The sequence below is a fragment of the Microtus pennsylvanicus genome, chromosome 2 (genome assembly GCF_037038515.1).
Source record: "Microtus pennsylvanicus isolate mMicPen1 chromosome 2, mMicPen1.hap1, whole genome shotgun sequence".
In the NCBI taxonomy this organism is placed as follows: Eukaryota; Metazoa; Chordata; class Mammalia; order Rodentia; family Cricetidae; genus Microtus; species Microtus pennsylvanicus.
The window spans coordinates 83,567,602-83,586,896 of NC_134580.1; the positions used below are offsets into that span (position 1 = coordinate 83,567,602).

Here is a 19,295-nt window from a genome sequence, read left to right on the forward strand (position 1 = left end):
TGCATTGTGTGTGTGCGCATGTGTGTGTGCATTGTGTGTGTGCGCGCATGTGTGTGTGTGCGCATGTGTGTGTGTGCATTGTGTGTGTGCGCATGTGTGTGTGCATTGTGTGTGTGCGCGCATGTGCGTGTCAGAGGTCAGCATCAGTGTTTTTCTCAACCACACTCCACCTTGATTTTTGAGACGGGGTCTCCCCCTGACCAGGAATTTGCTGATCAAGCTGGGCTGGCCAGCAAGCCCTAGGAAGCCTCTGTCCCTACCACCCGGAAGTTGCCCCACCAAGCTTTTCTAACTGCTGGTGATCTGAACTCAGGACTTCTGCTTGTGCAGAAAGCAGTTGACTACAGAGCCACACCTCTGTTCATATTTCCTTAGTCTTGACAGATCTAATATGGTAACATAATTGGAGATCATGGGAGAAACTGACCAAAGGGTGAACAAAAATTCTCTGAACTGCCTTTGCAATCTTTGACTATCTAGGATTGTTCTAAAATAAAAACCCCAAAACAAACAGCTATCAGTCTGACCCACTAAAATAACAAAACAGAATGTACATGAGTTAAGTTAATGTTTGACTTACCCCAGATATGACTGCCTATTACACTTGGTGATGCACAAATAGTAACCAAATAGGCCAAAAATAACCAGGAATACTCCAGCAGCAATGAGTCCAGTCAGAAGGCCCATAACATCTATCTTCTCTTTGTTAGCATCTTAAAAGAAAGCAGTAAAAGAAGTTAATAGCATGAATGAAAAGAATCACCTATAATTTCAATAAATGTCACACATTATTAAGGAGAATTTCATAATTGATAACTGACTTATTTATTTATTGCTTTTTCGAGACAGGGCTTCTCTGTGTAGCCTTTGCTGGCTCTGTAGACCAGGCTGGCCTCGAACACACAGAGATCCTCCTGCCTCTGATTCCCAAGGGCTGGGATTAAAGGTGTGCACAACAATACTGCCAGGCAAGATTTATTTATCTTTGTGTTAGAGACTCTACCTGAAAAAATTAAATAATATTTGTTATTTAAATTTATTTTTCTCTTTTTGAAAAATATTTATTGTGTGAGGGCATGTTGTCATGACACACGTGTATGTCAGAGCACATGTGAGGTCATGTTGTCATGACACACGTGTATGTCAGAGGACATGTGAGGGCGTGTTGTCATGACACACGTGTATGTCAGAGCACACGTGAGGGCGTGTTGTCATGACACACGTGTATGTCAGAGCACACGTGAGGGCGTGTTGTCACGACACACGTGTATGTCAGAGGACAATTTTTGAGAGTTTGTTTTTGCCTACTGCCATGTAAGTCCTGAGAGTTGAACATGGGTTTGGTGGCAAGTATCTCTACCTACTGAGCCATTTTGCCAGCTCTTACATGATATTTCTTAGACTCCTAATTACGTTTATTATTTTATTTACTTAAGTAAGTCACATTATATGAAGAATATCCAACAGTAAGTGCGACAAACATGTCCTTGGCTCGGCTAGACATAGGTGGCTACATTATTAGGCAGTCTTGTCACGGTCCCTGCAGGAGGTGCCTACCTAAGACAAATGAAAGAATCAAAGGCAAGACTAATTAAATAAATGACCAATATGCAGCTAGGAGAAACAGGTGGAAGGCATTAAAAAAATTAGGTATCAGGAACAGAATGACGATCAAGTAGGATCAGTCGGTTTTACTGCTCTGTAGCAAGCTGGAATAACTATTGTTGATAATCTAGTGGATATTTCAAAATAGAAGATTTTTATATTATCACCTCAATAAATGGCAAATGTTTGATGTGACAGATATGCTAACTGTCCTGATTTGATTACCACACGTATAAGTGTTTAAATACCACACTGTATTCCATAAACAGGTTCAATTATTATGTATCAAACCATTACAAAGAAAAGCAAGCAGCTTGAGATGACCACTACAGGTAAGACAGGGGCTTTCCCTTTCCCAGAAGCTAGGACTTCTAATACTGTCTTCCTGGTGTGTTTCTTTTTCTTCTCTTGGCGTTGCAGACTGAACCCAGGCTAAGCATGTGTTCTCCCACTAAGATACATCTTCAGTCTTTCTCTTCTTCCTGCTCCGGGGGGGTGAGGAGGTGGGGGTATGGGGGTGGGGGTGGGGCTGCGGTCTCCCAGGCTTCATGCAATCATTTCACTGCCTCCTTGTGGGCACGCCCGCACCGAGTGTGTTTGTGTGCGTGTGTGTGTTCCTTTCTGGAGATCAAGTCCAGGTGCATGAGTTCGTAGCTAAGCACTCTCTCTGTGCTGCGGCCCCAGCCCGACCTTCAGCCTTACCCAGCAATCTCATTTACCTGTCACAGGTATTTTGTTCACTTGTAATGCTAACAAAAGATAAAGTTGTACTATAAAGCTGAAACTCACAGAGTCTTACTTCTGTGCAAGTTTTAACTTAGCCCAGCGGCTTAAACAACCTTTAAGCCCATTGTCTCATTTCCCTAATATCTCACCAAACTTGATTTCAGTATGTAAACGAAGAAGGGAGCCTCTGTCTCTCGCAGCTCAGCACATAGTTGAGAAACCGTCCTTGGTATGCACGTTGAGCAATAGCCAAACTCAAACATGGAAACGAAAATGTGTTAAATGGTGAGCGGTGAGGACGGCGCGCCCGTCAGGAGTTCACCTTACCTGATCGTGTGGTCGGTCCTTTCAGCGAATAGTCCCGCCAAAATGTAATCTGCGGGAAAAGGACATTCACGTTTCTGTAACTAGGATCATTTCATTTGTTCCCGGTGTCCTAGATTGGAGGGTAAACTCTTGTCATGTGACAGGCAGGAGCCCAGTTCAATCCAGCTGAAGGCACTGACTCTGACTCATTGTGCTGTGTCTGCTGTCCGGTTAATTGTGAAAGGATCGCGCTGGTCCCAGGTCTCCACTGCCATGCCCTGCCAGTCTCCCCTACCCAGCTGCCCGTCTGTGAAAGGCTGGTTCTCTGCACTGGGGTGTGGGGCTCCGTTTACTAGGAGAGTTGAGATTACTGACTTGCAAACTTATCTCTGAGGCTGTCCAAGTTCTATGTGCTTTGAAAGAATAGAAGAGTTTTGAGGAACCATGATTAAATTAGAACTTTCTCTCTCTCTCTCTCTCTCTCTCTCTCTCTCTCTCTCTCTCTCTCTCTCTCTCTCTATCAAGACAAGGTTTTGCCATGTAGCCCTGGCTGTCCTGGAGCTCACTCTGTAGACCAGGCTGTCCTCAAATTCAGAATTCCACGTGCCTCTGCCTCCTGAGAGCTGGGATTAAAGGTGTAAGACACCACTACCAGCTTAAAATAATTTTTTTAAACTATGAAAAACATAATTAAATCCCAACAGGCACAACTACAAAATACATTCTTTGTTTTCCCACTTCCTACATGTAGTAAACATTTGCAGGAAATGAGTGACTGGAAAAGGTTATGGAAAAATGAATAACTAGGTTCCCTCAGTATGAATTTGGAGGATCCTTGGGGAACCTCTTATTCAACCAAGAGCAAAGGAGGATGGATGCTTGAGAAAGGAGCATAGGAGCTGGCAATATTTACATATGGAGGAAGTGAAGCACTTAGCATTTCTCCAGAATCCAAATGACAGCAGTGTTACCTGTCTGTTTTCTGTATTATCTAGATTAATGGGCAGGATTTACTGGAGACTTAAAAAAAAATTTTAAAAAGTAAAACAACACTGGGGGCTGGAGAGATGGCTCAGTGGATTAGAAGTACCTGTTGCTCTTGCAAGAGGACCCAGGGCTGGTTCCCTGTGACCCTGTGGCTCACAATCACCCATAACTCCAGTTCCAGGGGACTGGGAAGCCTTCATCTGACCTCCTCCAGCACGAGCCAGTATGTGATGTACAGACATATATGCAGAAAAAAACACTCACATGCATAAAAAATCGGGACTTAATTTTTAAAAAGTCTTTTTTCCTATTTAGACCAAGTATGGTGGCACATGCTTTTAATCTCAGCATTCAGGAGACAGAGTCAGGAGGTTTTCCACTTACCAAGACTCCCAGCTCAAAAAGCAAAAAACAAAACAACAACCAAAAACACCTTCCCTTAAACTTACACAGACAGATCAATAAAATCCTGAACACGAGCGGCCACTTTCCACCCTCAGTGCAGAGGCTGCGAATGCCTCAGTGGGTGAGAGGGCTGCTGTGCCATCCCAAGGACCAGGGTTCAGACCCCAGCACTCACATGACAAGCAGCACATACATACACACACATAAAGAAAAGAAACCTTTCTTTTGGCTTTTGTTTTTTGAGACAGGGTTTCAGGGTTTCTCTGTGTAATAGTCCTGGCAGTCCTGGAGCTCACTTTGAAGACCAGACTGGCCTTGAATTCACTGAGATCCACCTGCCTCTGCCTCCTGAGTGCTGCAATTAAAGGCTTGTCCCCGTCCCCCACCCTCACCCCTTCACCCTTAACCCTGGCTATAAAATAAAATAAATCTTAAAAAGAAAAAAAAAACAAACACATATCATTCTCAGTGTCTGGCACATAGGAGATTGTCAATAAATAGTTGAACTATAGATATAGGCAATCAAAAAGGTAAGATTACTAAGAAGAAAAATTGCACTTAGTTTTAAATAATTGAATTTCAAGTCAAAGTACTAACTAATGATGTCTTAGTTGCTAGGAATGGAACCCAGGGCCTTGTGCTGTCTAGTGCTGTGGCCTCTGAGTCATCTTCAAATAACATTGTGAACTGAAATCCCCTGTTGCCTGAGACTATTTTTGGATATAATAAACACTGAACACATGGCTAGGCACAGTAGCACACGCCATTAATTCCAGCACTTGAGAGGCCAAGGCAGGAGGATCTCTGTGAGTTTGAGCCCAGCCTGGTCTACATAGCAAGTTCTAGGATATCCAGGGTTACACAAAGAAACCATGTCTCAAATAAACAAACAAACAGATAAATAAAATTTTTTAAAAAAAGTTAAACAAAATCATCACATAGCTTGTAATTTGCTAATTACTATAAATGAAAGCTGATTAAGCACAAAGCCTACTTGAAAGAGGCTTCCTTGGCACTTTAAGAAGTGGAAAGAGGTATTAAGCATACAGTTTTGATTTTGTTTAAAGCACACAGGTCTATGACATATTTGCCACCACTTTCTCAAAGTATGCTGAAATAACCTTCCAGGTGACTGACATCCCTAGGCAAATTACCGTTTTCTCATCATCCCTGAAGATCTCTTTGGCTTCTTCATAACTGCAAAATTCCTCATAGCATTCTCTCTCCAGGTCCCCGGGAGTGAAGAGCTCTAAATCAAACCTGTTGTACAGGAGGCGGCGGTGCATGAAGACGTTTGCTGCTTCTTTTGATGCAAAGACTGAAAGAGAAATACAAAAAGATTTCAAACACAATTAAGCTAAGGCAGAAACTTCCTGTTTTAACTGGAGGAAAAACCATTCTCTTGATATGGGTAAACTATACCAGCCTTTTCTGGGTAGCTTTATAGTTTAGCCCCCCAAATAGCTTTGGTAAAACGGCTTCCGGGAAATCTTGGCAATTCCGGACAATACTTGAGTTGTTTATGCCCCAAATTATTAACATAATAAAGCTTATTAAAGTTTCAGTTACCCTTCCCAGTGATTATTTTCTCCTGAAAATAACAGATGAGACTACTTCCCCAAAGGTTGTTTCCCTATGATTTTTCCTGCTTTTCTTTTTAGTGCTAGAATCCAACTTAGGGCCTTAATGATAAGTTAGTATGCTTTTTTTGGGCTGTATGTGTGATGTGTGTGTTCATGTGTTGGCGCACCTACCCATTTGGAGGCCGGAAGAGGATGTTAGGTGTCCTGTTCTATTACTTTCCATCTTACTCCTTTGAGGCAGGGTCTCTCACCGAACCTGAAGCTTGTAACTTTGGATATGCTGGCTGGCCAGCAAGCTCCCAGAATTCACCTGTCTCTACTTGCCTGGCCTGGGGTTACAGGTGCACGAGTAGCCATTCTTGGTGTTTACCTGGGTTGGTACAGATCAAAACTGAAGCTGTCAGGCTTGCATAGCGGGAACTCAGTCACTAGAATCATCTCCCCAGCCCCAATTTTACATTTTTATATTGAAGGTTTTATATAGTCTGATACTAAAAGGTAGAATTCTAAACTGTGTATAAAATTATAGGCTAATTAGAAGATTAGCTTAGAGCTACTCAGTCCATCCCAAAGGAATGGCTCCTTTCACCCGTGCATCTCACCCTCCAGACAGGCATTCACAGCACCTTGTGGGATTTCTTCCACACTCGCTGAGAGATCAACGGGAAACACAATCAGGTGAAGCGCATGACAGGATGAGGCAGGGCAAGCGTGGACTGAAAGTCAGCCTTGGCTACACAGCGAAGTGAGAAAAAAAACGTGTGTGTGTGTGTGCTTGTGCGTGCGTGCGCGTGTGTGTGCATGCGTGTGGGAGGGGCTGGGGGGTGCATGTGTGCGCGTGTAGAGCAGGTTCCCAATATAGCTCTGGAAAATTCCAGATAGCCCAGGACCAAGTTCTATGATCCCTGGGTACAGGGATTGCATGTGTGAACCTCTCTATTCAGTGATCAGAAGCATAAAGAATATCCCTTCACTATTAATAGGAAGACAAAATAAGTTTTCCGCCAAGTAATCTTTAAAATAGGACTTTTAAAGCCCCTCACAATCAAAGTTTAGTATATTTGTTTAAATATATTGAAATGAAGGTTTCTTGAAGGAAATGATGTTACTTGAACAATTTTAGTTCCTAGCCCTTTATTATAAATAGGTAGAATTACCTCTAACAGGTTGCATTGTCTCTAGACCGTATGGTTTGTCTTGTTGGGTTGGGTTTGTGTGATTGTGTGTGCGTGTGCATTCCTTCCGCTTTCCTTGTAGCCATATAAATATTTGGAGCAAACATACTTTTATTTATAGAGAGTTGAGAATAGTGAGATGTATTTGTAAAGTTTCTAGTAATCTCCTTATATGTTATTTTGCTGGCCTCTCTATTTGGAAGTAGTCTATTTTGACTAGGAGGGGAATATGACTTGTTAAGTTTTGAAATCTCAGACTAGCCATTATCCTTAATATCATGAGAATACTCATATTTTGCCCAAGATATTTTTCTATACATTAACTATCTAAGTAGGTTAGAATCTTCTAGATCTGTCTTGGCCAGTTTATGAGTTCTGGGTCATATATGTTGGCTAAGCACCAAAAATGTGGCTAGTCTAACTGATACATAAAACACAGAATTTTAGACTTCATATTAAAAGTATTTGAGAGAGCACAGGCAAGTTATATATTGTATATACTTTGAATGGGCATTGTGGATATTAGATAATGTCATAAACATTATTAAAAATCTATTTTACCTATTTCCTTTTGCTTTGTAGAGGCCCAAAAATGTGAACCTACTTCCACCTTGTCCGAATGTCAGAGAGTTTGGAGGTGGCTCAATATTTAACAGCAACCAGTACTACACAGCCTGACTCAGGATGTGGTTACTTGGTTCTCTTGACATTAAGATGGCACATCAGGTAGATCCACTCCATCCTGACTGATGGTCAGGATATGCAAGAATACTTCTGCTTCTGCTCCTTCTTTTGTAATTGGAAGTCTAACCCAGGGAATGGCAGCTTTCAGGGTACTTGGTCTAGGGTGACTTTACTGCCTAAACAACAGAATGCTAATGACTTGATGTCTCAAAGTATTGAAACAATTAACTGGTCCAGTTGTCCGTTGTATCATGTTAAACAAGTCTTTTGTTGCCTTCTTTCTCCTTTTGTATTGGGGTATAAAAGCACATGGAAAATTAACTGCAGTTGATTTTAGTATTCACTGGAATTCCCTCTCTATACTATCCTATGTTTTCTGTTTTATTATTTTATTTGCGTCTTTGTCTTCTTTATTATTTTTCTGATCTCCACACCCCTACTCTGGCAAGTGGTATTTTTGTCCAGACTGCCACAACATTGCTTGTTATTTTATTTTTGCTTTAATTCATTAATTAACTATTTGAAGCAGGATCTCCCTATGCAGTTCTAGTTGGCCTGAAACTCTTATAGGTCAGGCTGGTCTTGAACTTTTACAGAAATCCACAAGGACCACTGGGATTCACACACTACCACACCTGGCTTCTTTTTGGTTTTTATTATGCCTATTAGAAAAAAGTTAAATTATTTTTGTGATTCATATAATATTTCTTTTATTATCATTATTCCAGAGTGTCAATTTCTTGCTCTTTCTTTCTGACAGTGCTGGTGATCAAAGCCTAATATAGAAATAGGATAAAAGGGTAGACTATTGAATCCACTTTTTTTCCAAAAAATGACTGTTAATCTCAGAGTATTTTACATTGGTATGAATTTTAGTTTATTGATTAAAATTTAAGATTAACTTTTTATACTGTATATATATTTCTACTCTTGTTTAAGATATTGTATTTATGCAGCTCAATTGAAAATGTAATGCATAATTAAGAAATACAGATTTATAAAATATACTTAGTCATCTATAATAGCCAAACTTCTAGTCATGTTAATTAGGTTTTCTAGATATACAAAGATATATTTTGGATAGATAGGTATTCTTCAAATATTTCAAAAACCTACAGAATATGGCATTTAAAATGTTTTAATAACTTAAACTTTTCTTGACAGTGAGACATGTCTGTTCCTGGCAGCACCAATATACTCAAGAAAAGATAATGGGCATCAAAGTAACTCTGTATGGAATTTATTTTCTTTCCTTTTTTTTTTATTGCTTTGTTTGCTGCGTTTTTTTTTTTTCTTTTCTTTTCTTTTTCTTTTTAAGACAGGGTTTCTCTGTAGCCTTGAAGCCTGTCCTGGGACTCATTTGGTAGATCATGCTGGCATTGAGCTCACAGAGATCCACCTGTGTCTGCCTTCTAAGTACTGGGATTAAAGGCAGGAACCACTACCATCCAACAGAGTTTATTTTCTTTATGGCAAAGGCTAACCATATGAGCAAAGAAATTGCCCATTCCTCATCTACTGACAGTTACTGTCCCAACTGGGCCAGCAGAATACAAGAAAGGTGACTGCTGAGCTTTGCTAAGACAAAGTAGGAAGTTCTTTCAAAATCCTGATTTACAGGAAACTCTGTCAGATATGCTAGGCCTATAGGTCAAAGATAGATGCCCCAATGTTGCAGAGGAACAACAAAAACAAAAAAACCAACACCCCCCCCCCCGCCTCAAATGAAAACAAAACCCTTTTCTGGGTATGGTGGCAAAAATCTTTAATCCTAGCACTCAGAAGGCATAGGCACGTGAATCTGAGAGTTTGGGGCTAGTCTGGTCTACCTGGCAAGTTTCAGGCCAACCAAGACTACATAATTACACTCTGTCTGAAATAATGAAAAAATTTTTAAAAATTACTTTCTTCCTACTTTGCCTTCTCAAAATCTTCTAGTAGCATTCTCAAAGAGTTAATAAAAAATATTACATTAAAAACAAAACAAAGGCGGGTGGTGGTGGCACACACCTTTAATCCCAGTATGTGGGAGAGAGAGGTAGGCGGAACTCTGTGAGTTTGAGGTCAGCCTGGTCTACAGAGTGAGTTCCAAGACAGCCAGAGGTATATAGTGAACCCTGTCTTGAAAAATCAAAAACCAAAAGCAAAAATAAACAAACAAAAAACCCAGAAATGTAACAAAACACAAAACCAACCAAACTTCCTAATGGCATCTACTTCCCACAGAGCGAACAGCAAAGCCCTTCTAATGACCCAGTCCTCTTCCACGTGGTCCTCTGCCGTGTGGTCCCTGCCGTTCTGGGCTGGTTCCTTCCACTCTCCTGTCTTCTGCTGCAGCTTGCTGTCTCCCACCACACTGTGTCCTCCCCACCTGTGTGCTAGCTGATTTTCCCAAGAGGAACTTCCTTATTTCAGCCTGCTCTATTGCCTTCTCTGGGATTTAGTTCAATGTCACTCTGACCCCCATCCTATTCAGTCAGCATATTTTGTCATGTTCTGCTTTTCCTGACAGCACTGAGCCCCAACCTGCTTTTAATATTCCTCACTTACTATCTGTTACCACGAAGTTCTCTTTAAAATTTTTTAATTAGGGGCTGGAGAGATGGCTCAGCAGTTAAGAACACTGCCTGCTGTTCCAAAGGTCCTGAGTTCAATTCCCAGCAACCACATGGTGGCTCACAACCATCTGTAGTAAGATCTGGTGCCCTCTTCTGACATGCAGAACACTGTATACATAATGAATAAATAAATTTAAAAAATTTTAATTAATTTATGTGTATGCATATGTGCCTAGATGAGCTTATGTGTACAGTATATGTGCAGGTGCCTACAGAGGTCAGAGGGAGGGAGAGAGAGAGAGACAGAGAGAGAGACAGAGACAGAGAGAGACAGACAGAGAGAGAGAGAGAGAGAGAGAGAGAGAGAGAGGGAGAGGGCGCACAAAGCAAACACGAATGCACAGAGGCCAGAAGCGGGCATCTGGTGTCTTTTCTATTACTCTTAGCCCATTTCCTGGTAGGCTGGTTTCTGGCTTGTTACGTGGGCATTAGCATCCGAGCTCAGGCCCCCAGATTGTACAGCAAGTGCCCTTAACTGTATCTCCAGCCCTTAACATGGACCTCAGCTCTATAGATCAAGGCAATTGATAGAAAAAAGCTGGTGTAACTCAATTTAGCAGAGGATTAAAGAGGAAACCCTTGGGGAGACAGCTTAGAGCCTGCCCAGCTCAGCCTCATGAGCATGCTGGGTACTGCTACTTCTCAGGTAAGCTCAGATCTTTACATTTTATTGGCTAAAGATTCAGAACCAATCAGTCATCAATCTTGGCACTTGGAAGGCTAAGCAGGGATCGATTACCATGCACATGGGATAGCCTGGGTTATAGAGTGAGATTATATCTTTGTAAAAGAAAACAAAGTAAAAAGAACTATAACGATATTTTATCTATATTTCAATAAATAAAGCTTGCCTGAAGATCAGAGTGCAAAGTTAAGCCACAAGAGGCCAGGGATTGGTAGCACACACCTTTAATCCCAGGACTCGGGAGTCAGAGGCGGACCGATATCTGTGACTTCAAACTACTCTGGTTTACACAGGATTGATCCAGAAACAGATCCAGGTGGTGGTGGCTCACATCTTCAATCCCAGGGTTTGGAAGTTACACACATTTAATCCCAGCACAAGGGAGGTAAAGATAGAAGTGATATTGACTGGGCGGAGAAAGGAATATAAAGGGGAAGAGACAGGAAGTCACTGGAGTGTGGAATCTGAGGTTTGGTGGAGACACAGTGCAGTCTAGGCAGTCTGAGGAACGCCCCTTCAGTCTGAGCATTGGTAGAGGTAAAAGGTCTCTCTAGTGGCTTCTGTTTCTCTGATCTTTGTCTTTAATCCCTATATCTATCTCTGGGTTTTTATTATTCATGCTACAAAGAACTGTTGACAACTTTCTCATGGACAATCATCCAACTCATAAATACCCATCCAGCTTACCCTAAGACCCAGCAAAGCTACTTTTCTTTTTGAATAAGGTGTTCCTATGTATCCCAAACTGGATTAGAACTTACTATATAGTCCAGGCTGGTTTAGAACCCACAAAGATTCTCCTAAGTGCTGGGATTATAGGTATGTGCTTCCACACCAGGCTATTAAAAATACTTTTAATTAGAAGACAAAAGACAAAGAGCTATAATACTTTTACTTTTCCTGAAATTATATTCCTGTTAATGTCATAAATATAACCTATGGTTGGGTACACATGACATTGTAATTGAACTTTACCTAAACGTGCCTTATTGGGCTGGGTGGTGGTGGCGCACACCTTTAATCCCAGCACTCTGGTTGCGGAGGCAGGTGGATCTCTGTGAGTTCAAGGCCAGCCTGGTCTAGAGTGAGTTCCAGGACAGCCAGGGCTGTAACACAGAGAAACCCTGTCTCAAAACAAACAAACAAACAACCCCCAGAAAAAAAAACGAAAACGAAAACCAAAAAGCCTGCCTTCGCAGATCTACAGTTTGCCTCTCCTCTGAGTGTGAAAGTGTCGGTTCTGTCAGGGGTAACCTTACACATGACCTCCAGGGCCAGTTCAGACTTTCCCCGCTTTACTCCTGATCTCAGGAGAAACACTGTCAAATTTCCCCCATTTGGAATGCAATAAACTTCCCTGGAGTGCCCAGTGTTCCCAGGGAAGGCTGCTTCCTTCCTCCCCCTGGATCACTGTGTGTGTGTGTGTGTGTGTGTGTGTGGTGGTGGGTGCTGGCCTTTGAGCCTGTGTGTATGTGGGGGAGGGGTGACCGGTGTAGAAGGGGTGGGTGGGTGCTGGTCTTTGAGCCTGTGTGTGTATGTGTGTGTGTGTGTGTGTGTGTGTGTGTGTGTAGAGGTGGTGGGTGCTAGCCTTTGAGCCTGGGAGGGGGTGCTGGTATAGAGGGGGTGTTTTTCTTATCATGCAGTCCATTGTTACAAATCCAATACTCAAATATTCCATTCTTTTCTTCTCTTCTCTTCCCTATGCTTTCTAAATAAGACCCTTCTAGTTCAACAGTGTCTTAAGATTTTTTTTTTAATAGAGCTGTTCTGGGGGTTCCTTTCCTGACTCTCAGTTTCAGGGGTACTTCCGTATTCATGATCTTACTTTATATAGTTTCAATTACCCCAGGTCAACTAATGTCTAAAAATACGGAATGGAAAAATTGTATGTCCTTCTGAGTGACGTGATAAAACCTCCTATCCCTTTCACTTCATTCTGTCCAGACTATGACTCGTCCCTTTGCTCACAGTGTCCACAGTACGGGCACTACCTGCTCATTAGCCATCTGGTGGCCCTTCTGACAGACGGCGCCTGGAAGTAGGCTGTGTTTGCCCACAGGTTTCAGTACTGTCTGAGGTTTCAGGGATCTGCTGGGGGTTTTAGGATGCACCCGCTGAAGATAAGGGGAGGACACTGTGCTTTTAACGTTTCCATTCACTCTGTCTCATTTGCAGATGGAAACTTTGTGTTTCATACAGCTCTTCCAGCTGCCACTACTCTTTTCCATTTTCAGGGTCCTCCCTTCCTCCCTCTGTCACTGTGCTTGGGGAGAGCATCTGTTTCTTCACCTGGCCCAGCAGAACAAACTTTCCTCAAAGGCAAGATAGCCCTCTCTACAACCCCAGCAGCCAGCAGAGGGCGTGACACACGTGTGTGCTTATATACGGCTCCCCGCTCATTGTCACGTCCCATGAACATGGCCTCTCTGCACTTGGGTCTGACTTCTAGACCACTTCACGCTGTTTGTGATGGCAATGCCAGTCAATGCCTGTCACAATTGCCCTCCTGATCAACCTAGAGCACTGTCTGCGTCCTACATCGCATAGAGGCTTGGGAAGCCCAAGAAGGGTCCCCTCATTCTGAAAACTTGTCTGTTTCAAATCCATCTACCCAATCGCCTAGGCTAAATATTACCCCATCGTAACACACAACACACACACACACACACACACACACACACACACGGCAGGGGAGCACACTTCACACTTTGTTAATCATTAATAAACCTGTCAGGAGTATTAGTAACAGCCTACTCAAGTGAAAAATGAACTGCGAACTGTGTTGTGGAATGTTAGCTGAAGATGTGTTACATTCTTTTATGCCCTGGGATGTTTGTTTAATAATGCAAATTGGGCTGCATTCTTTTATATCACATTTGTTTAACTCTGTGAAGCTGTGTTACTTTGCCTGTCTAAAACACCTGATCGGTTTAATAAAGAGCTGAACGGCCAATAGCAAGGCAGGAGAGGGATAGGCAGGGCTGGCAGGCAGAGAGAATAAAGAGAAGAAGAACAGGGGAAGAAATGAAAAAAGGTGAAGGAGAAGGGGACATCCGGGGCCAGCCACCCAGCCACCCAACCACCCAGCTATGCTGCAAGCCAAGGAGTATGAAGTCAAGGAAGGTCTTATCTACAGAAAGGTAAAAGCCCAGAGGCAAAAGGTAGACGGGATGATTTAAATTAAGCTAAACTGGCTAGAAACAAGCCAAGCTAAGGCTGAGTATTCTTAAATAAGAATAAATCTCTGTGTATTTATTTGGGAGCTGGGTGGTGGGCCCCTCAAAGAGTAAAAGACAAACAAACAACAACAAAAACCTCATCAACAGAACTGGATCTGATCAAAAGGGATAAGGGACAGGTACGTGTGAGTAAATTCAAAGTGCAGTGACTAAGTAGGGGAAAGGGTGCAGAGAGCCTAGGGCTCTCTTTTTTTCCCCTCCTGGTCTTGCTATGTTAGGCTTTTAAAATGGAAGTAGGAACCAATCCCTTTGTGACCAGAAACCGAAAATTCTGGGCTAGCAAGCCACACACTTATCTCTCAATCACCTGCCTTTGTATGGACAACATAACATTTGGGGGGGAAAAAGACCAGCGGGGTTATTCCGCCTCCCTGTGCCATGTTCTACAGAGGAAGTTGGTCAAGACTAAGGGGGTAGAGTTCTTTGCTCAGGTCTCACAGGTCCAGACTGGTGGGCAGTGGTGGAGCGCTTCTCTATGCGGGGACTCCCAACAGCGCACAAACAAGTCCTGACAAGAGTCTGGCCTCCATCTCAGGCTTTCCAAGAAGCCTGCTCTTTACACATAGCTTCATCTCGGAAAAGGCAACTCAAAGATTTTCGGACTTAGAAATAGGCCTTCAATTCAGTTGACCACAAGCCAGGTGTTAAAACATCTGTTTACCAAGGGAAACTCAGAGATAAATTTGTACATATTGTAGTTAAAGAACATAAAAACCCACAACCCTATACCAAACACACACACACACAAAACAAAAGATGCATTGTTGCTCTGTGGCTCAGGAGGGCGTGAACCCTACCACACTTCGGCTTGAGATCTATATAGTAGACCGCTCCTGGTTTCCAGAAGGGTTTTCTCCCAATAGGTGGCAAACTTACCTTCTTCTCGGACATGTTCGGAATCCTTTAGGCTTTTTGTCCAATGAGGAACCGCGAGGGTAAGTCTGGTCAGCTGACTGAGTGCGATCAGAAGTGGAAACATAGTCTAGCAACTGTCATGCAAACTAAAACAAAAGGAATAAAGACACATTTTTTTTTTAAAAAAAGGAAACAACAACAGCAACAACAAAAAAACCCTGTGCCCCCGTCTCAGTGGGTTGGGTTTGAGTGGGGACGGAGTCAGAGACCTGTTGTATCCAAAACCGCCATGCCACTGCGCCCCACGCGCGATATTTAATCTATCAGATGCAAGGCGCTCCAGGCAGGTGAAACCCCAAGGAGTGCCGGGGAGGAAAAGCTGCTCCCCGGAATCTGGAATCTGCGGAGGAGAGGTCGGACACTGGCCAAGGCAGACACGACTCTGGCCGGAGCAGACCCGCAACTAGATATCTGGACGCCACCGCATAGGCATCCCCTCCCGGTGACTCCCCACTTCGCCAACCCGTGCCGCACCTGCGTCCCCGAAAACATGTTCCACCAGGCCTTGGGCGGGAACCGAGTTGTCTCCTAGTCGCCGGGGCGGCCTGGCCCTGCGTCGCTGACGCTGTTTGGATCCTGGCGACAGCTGGAGCCTGGTTCTTCACGGCGCCCGGGTGACACCAGCGCGCAGAGGAGGCGTCTAGGATCCGCGAAGGGGCGCTCGGGGTACGTGCGCGGCGCAGAGCCCAGCCGGCGTTCCCGGGCCGCCGTCACCGCTGTAGGACAGGGAGGAGAGACGAGTCTTTGGAGGCCACCTGGCCGAGCTCCTCCTCCCGGACTCAGACCTCCGCCCTGTGCGACCAGTTACAGCGCTCTCAGCAGCTGGCGGCAAAAGCAGACCGCCTGGGGCGCAAGGGGAGTTTTCCCAATTTAGATGCAAAACTTGGGCTCCTGGGGTTACCTTTGGCCAGCTGTTCTCACGGGGTGGGAGTAGGGGGCGAGAACACAATGTTCATCAGAGAAAAATGCACTTTGTTCGTGATTTGAATTGACACGTGACCAAAAATTAATTAATTACTTTAGTTCTTCGATGGGTTCATCAGTTCTGGGATGTCTGTAGAGTCCTTTCAAGATGTCTGCTATGTCAAAATTTTTTCCATGATGAGAAGATAACAAGGCATACTTTCACCTCTTTCACTTTCATATTCTCTTTCTTTCCCTCCCTCTCCCTCCCTCCGTCCTCCCTCTCATTTACAGTGGAAATTTCCAGAAGCTATTTGACATGCAATGATTTCATCACTCTGCTAACGAATAAAACACCAGTGGATGAATATTTGTGATTTTTAGTACCTCTCATTCTACCAGGTTAGTGTCCGCATGCAAATTTAAGCAGACTTTAACAAATTGTGCCCATTCTCAGTATGTTTCTGCTTTTATTAGGTATTTTTGGTTATAGCTCCCGGGACAACTAATAACTTCATCCTTCTTGGACAAGTAATCTTAGGTCTTGAACTTTTCGTTGACTTTTTCAGAAACAAAAAGAACAATAAGCTCACTTCGTTGTCATGAGCTGAAGTAAAACTTTGGAAATGCCTCTTTTAAAACGTTATGTGAGGACTATCATTACAAATAAATAATTGAAGAGGCCCTGAGCTCACCGTTTGAGAATGAAGATAGGGACCGTGCATCTCCACATTCTTCATGGCCAAGTCACATGCTCTGTCACTCTTGGGACAATATTTTACATTCTGTTCTCTGGCCAAAGTGGCCTGGAATTTGGTAAAGGTGAAACAAGACGAAATACCATTTCGACTCCTTTCTATTCTTCAATTAATTCTTTTTTTTCCTCCCCACAATGCTATTATCTATTTTATTTTGATTAATGGAGCCAAGTATTTTCCCTAATTATCCATCAACACTTTTTGTTCCTTCTAAACAGTGTCTGTGCCCACGCCTTTCCCTTCTCATTTCCGCCTTGGGTTTTAAACCGTCTGGATAATGAGTCTTCTTTCCCCCTTGTTTAAGCAATTGAGATCAGACTATGGAGAAGACAGAAATTTCTTTTTGCTGAACACAAGAACCGGAAATACCTTTCTGAGAATTAGCCATTCTTCTGCTTACTCCGTCAGTCCACTACTGGAAGCCCTGACCTTGGAGAGATAAACTCCATTTTCCTTCGGGAGAACTGGATCTTTCTGAGATCTGTATCTAAGAATGCAGGCCTGTCAAGTTCTCCTAGACAAGAGCAGATTTCTTTACTTCTTTCACAGTACTCAGAAAAGGGCCCTCCTCATTTTTATATTCAGTACACTCTTCCTTCCTTCCTTCCTTCCTTCCTTCCTTCCTTCCTTCCTTCCTTTCTTTCTTTCTTTCTATTTATGGGGGAGGGGTGGAGACAGGGTTTCTCTGTGTAGCCCTGGGCGTCCTGGAACTCACTACCTACACCAGGCTGGCCTTGAACTCAGAGATCTGCTTGTCTTTGCCTCCGGAGTGCTGGGACTAAAGGCACGTGCTACCACCGAGATTTCATACTATGTGACTTACTCATAGTCCCCTCTCCTACCCCACTCCTCCCATATCCTCCCTCACCTCTCTACCCACTCAACTTTGACTCCCCCCAATCTAATCCAGTTTACATTGTCCAACTGCTCTTGGGAGAAGGGTTTTCCCTGCCCTATCAGGAATCACACATCCTTAAGGAAAACTGAAGAATGCCGATAGCTCCTCAGCTGATGCTGGGCTCTTACCTGGCTTGAGCTTTCGAAGGAGGGTCTTGGGCTTGTTGTCAGCTTCACACTCTGTTAGGAGAGGCGCATAGTGGGAAGCTCCCTGCTGTGAGGTCAGCAGCTGGGAATCTGACAGTATTCTTTGATAGAATGATTCTACCCACATCTCTGGAAATTTGGGCTCAGACAATTGAGGCTTTGTGCTGGCAACAGATAACAGCCTTTATTCTGGCTGAGAGGGGAGTCAGAAAGACAAGGCTGTTTCTCAGTGGTGAATTTCAGCCTGCATGTTTCCTAAGAAGGGCACAATTGGCGCTCAACCGCTATGGAACTCAGATATTCCAAGGTTAGCTGGGGGAGCGGGGGAGCTAGTAGCAGACTCTTGATTTCTTCTGTTGTTTACTTTCTGCATTTGAATTTTTATTTTACTTTTTAAAAAATAATCACAATATTCTTCCACTTTTTTTCCTAAAGTGTTTTAGGTTCTCTCCTAGACAGTGTTTCTCTTACTCTGGCGTCTGTGTTGTTGGGTCAGATGCTCTGATGCTCATTTCACACAGAGGGACAGCGAAACATGAAGAAGTGAATGTGAGGAGCCGGGGTCTTGACTCTTTTCAGTGCTTGCTTTGAAATATTAAGCAATGAGGCCTATGGGCAAAGAATTATTTAATTTCAAAGGAAATAAGAGAAAACAAAAACAGAGAGCCATGCGGTTAATGGACTTGGTTGATGTGTTGGTGCAGCTCTGGGTTTGAGCACATCACGCCCACCCACTCACCTCTGTGAATTCAAGAATGAAATAGAAACTGGCTTCTGTGTGGGCACGAGGATGGACTCAAGGCTGTGACGGGAAATGCTCAGGTCATGGTCATGAAGCTCTTCGATGTAGGGTCACATCCACGTCCTAGGAGACACGCGGCTGACTGTAGCAATGGACTGTTTGGAACAGGAGAGGAACTGAACATATGTTCTGTGACATTTAGCCTTGACATTTCAACAGCAATTGGCTGCGGTTTTAATTTTTCCCAGTAAAATCAGCAAGCAGAAAAGAAAAGACTCCTACGGCTCGACATGAATTGTGTATCCGTGTGTAGGTATTTTCCAGAGCTATTGCATAGGGGGTAAAGAGTCTATTTTAAACATTTGCCAGGGGCCCTCTTGGGAAACTTTTGACAGAGTTTAGATATAATTTCATCATTGAAGAGCAGTGATTATTAATAGGAAAACAATTCAATGAGATCAAGCACCCTGAGAAATGTCATCTATTTCCTCTCGTGCTATGGACCATTATGAGAACCACATGTTACGATTAGAAAATATATAAATAACCCGATAGTCCTTCCAAGGCACTCGGGAACTTGAAATGGTGTGGTTTCTGAGCTGCCCCCAGGGCCCTGTGACAAGGACTTTTGTCACTGTTTGTCACAGAACTTTCTGTGTGCATGTGGACGTTGCATTTTTTTTTTTACAGCTGTAATTAGTTCATTACTCCTGCCTAAACCTCTCAAAACTGGTATTACAGGTAGTCACCACCACTCCTGATGCCACACAATTCTTCTGGCTTCTTTTGTAAACACATATTCAAATAATCATAGTATTCCGAATGAACAGATTTTTTAATGCAGATTTTATGCAGAATCATTTGCAAAAGCTAACTTTCCATACAAGTCACATATAGGAACTGAAGCAAGCCATGCATTT

The 19,295-nt window shown here is 43.2% G+C and overlaps 1 protein-coding gene across 1 annotated transcript in view; it reads right to left on the reverse strand.

Moving 5' to 3' along the window:
- Window positions 1–15,724, reverse strand: part of Prrg4 (proline rich and Gla domain 4) — a 32,138-nt gene extending 16,414 nt beyond the window's left edge. The window contains exons 1-5 of the mRNA XM_075961611.1: window positions 15,403–15,724; window positions 14,890–15,014; window positions 5,184–5,347; window positions 2,659–2,707; window positions 581–713 (exon numbers count right to left, since the gene is read on the reverse strand). Coding sequence (XP_075817726.1) covers window positions 581–713; window positions 2,659–2,707; window positions 5,184–5,347; window positions 14,890–14,992 — 449 coding nt within the window. The 5' untranslated portion in view covers window positions 14,993–15,014; window positions 15,403–15,724. The remainder of the gene's footprint in view (window positions 1–580; window positions 714–2,658; window positions 2,708–5,183; window positions 5,348–14,889; window positions 15,015–15,402) is intronic.
- Window positions 15,725–19,295: the final 3,571 nt, after the last annotated feature.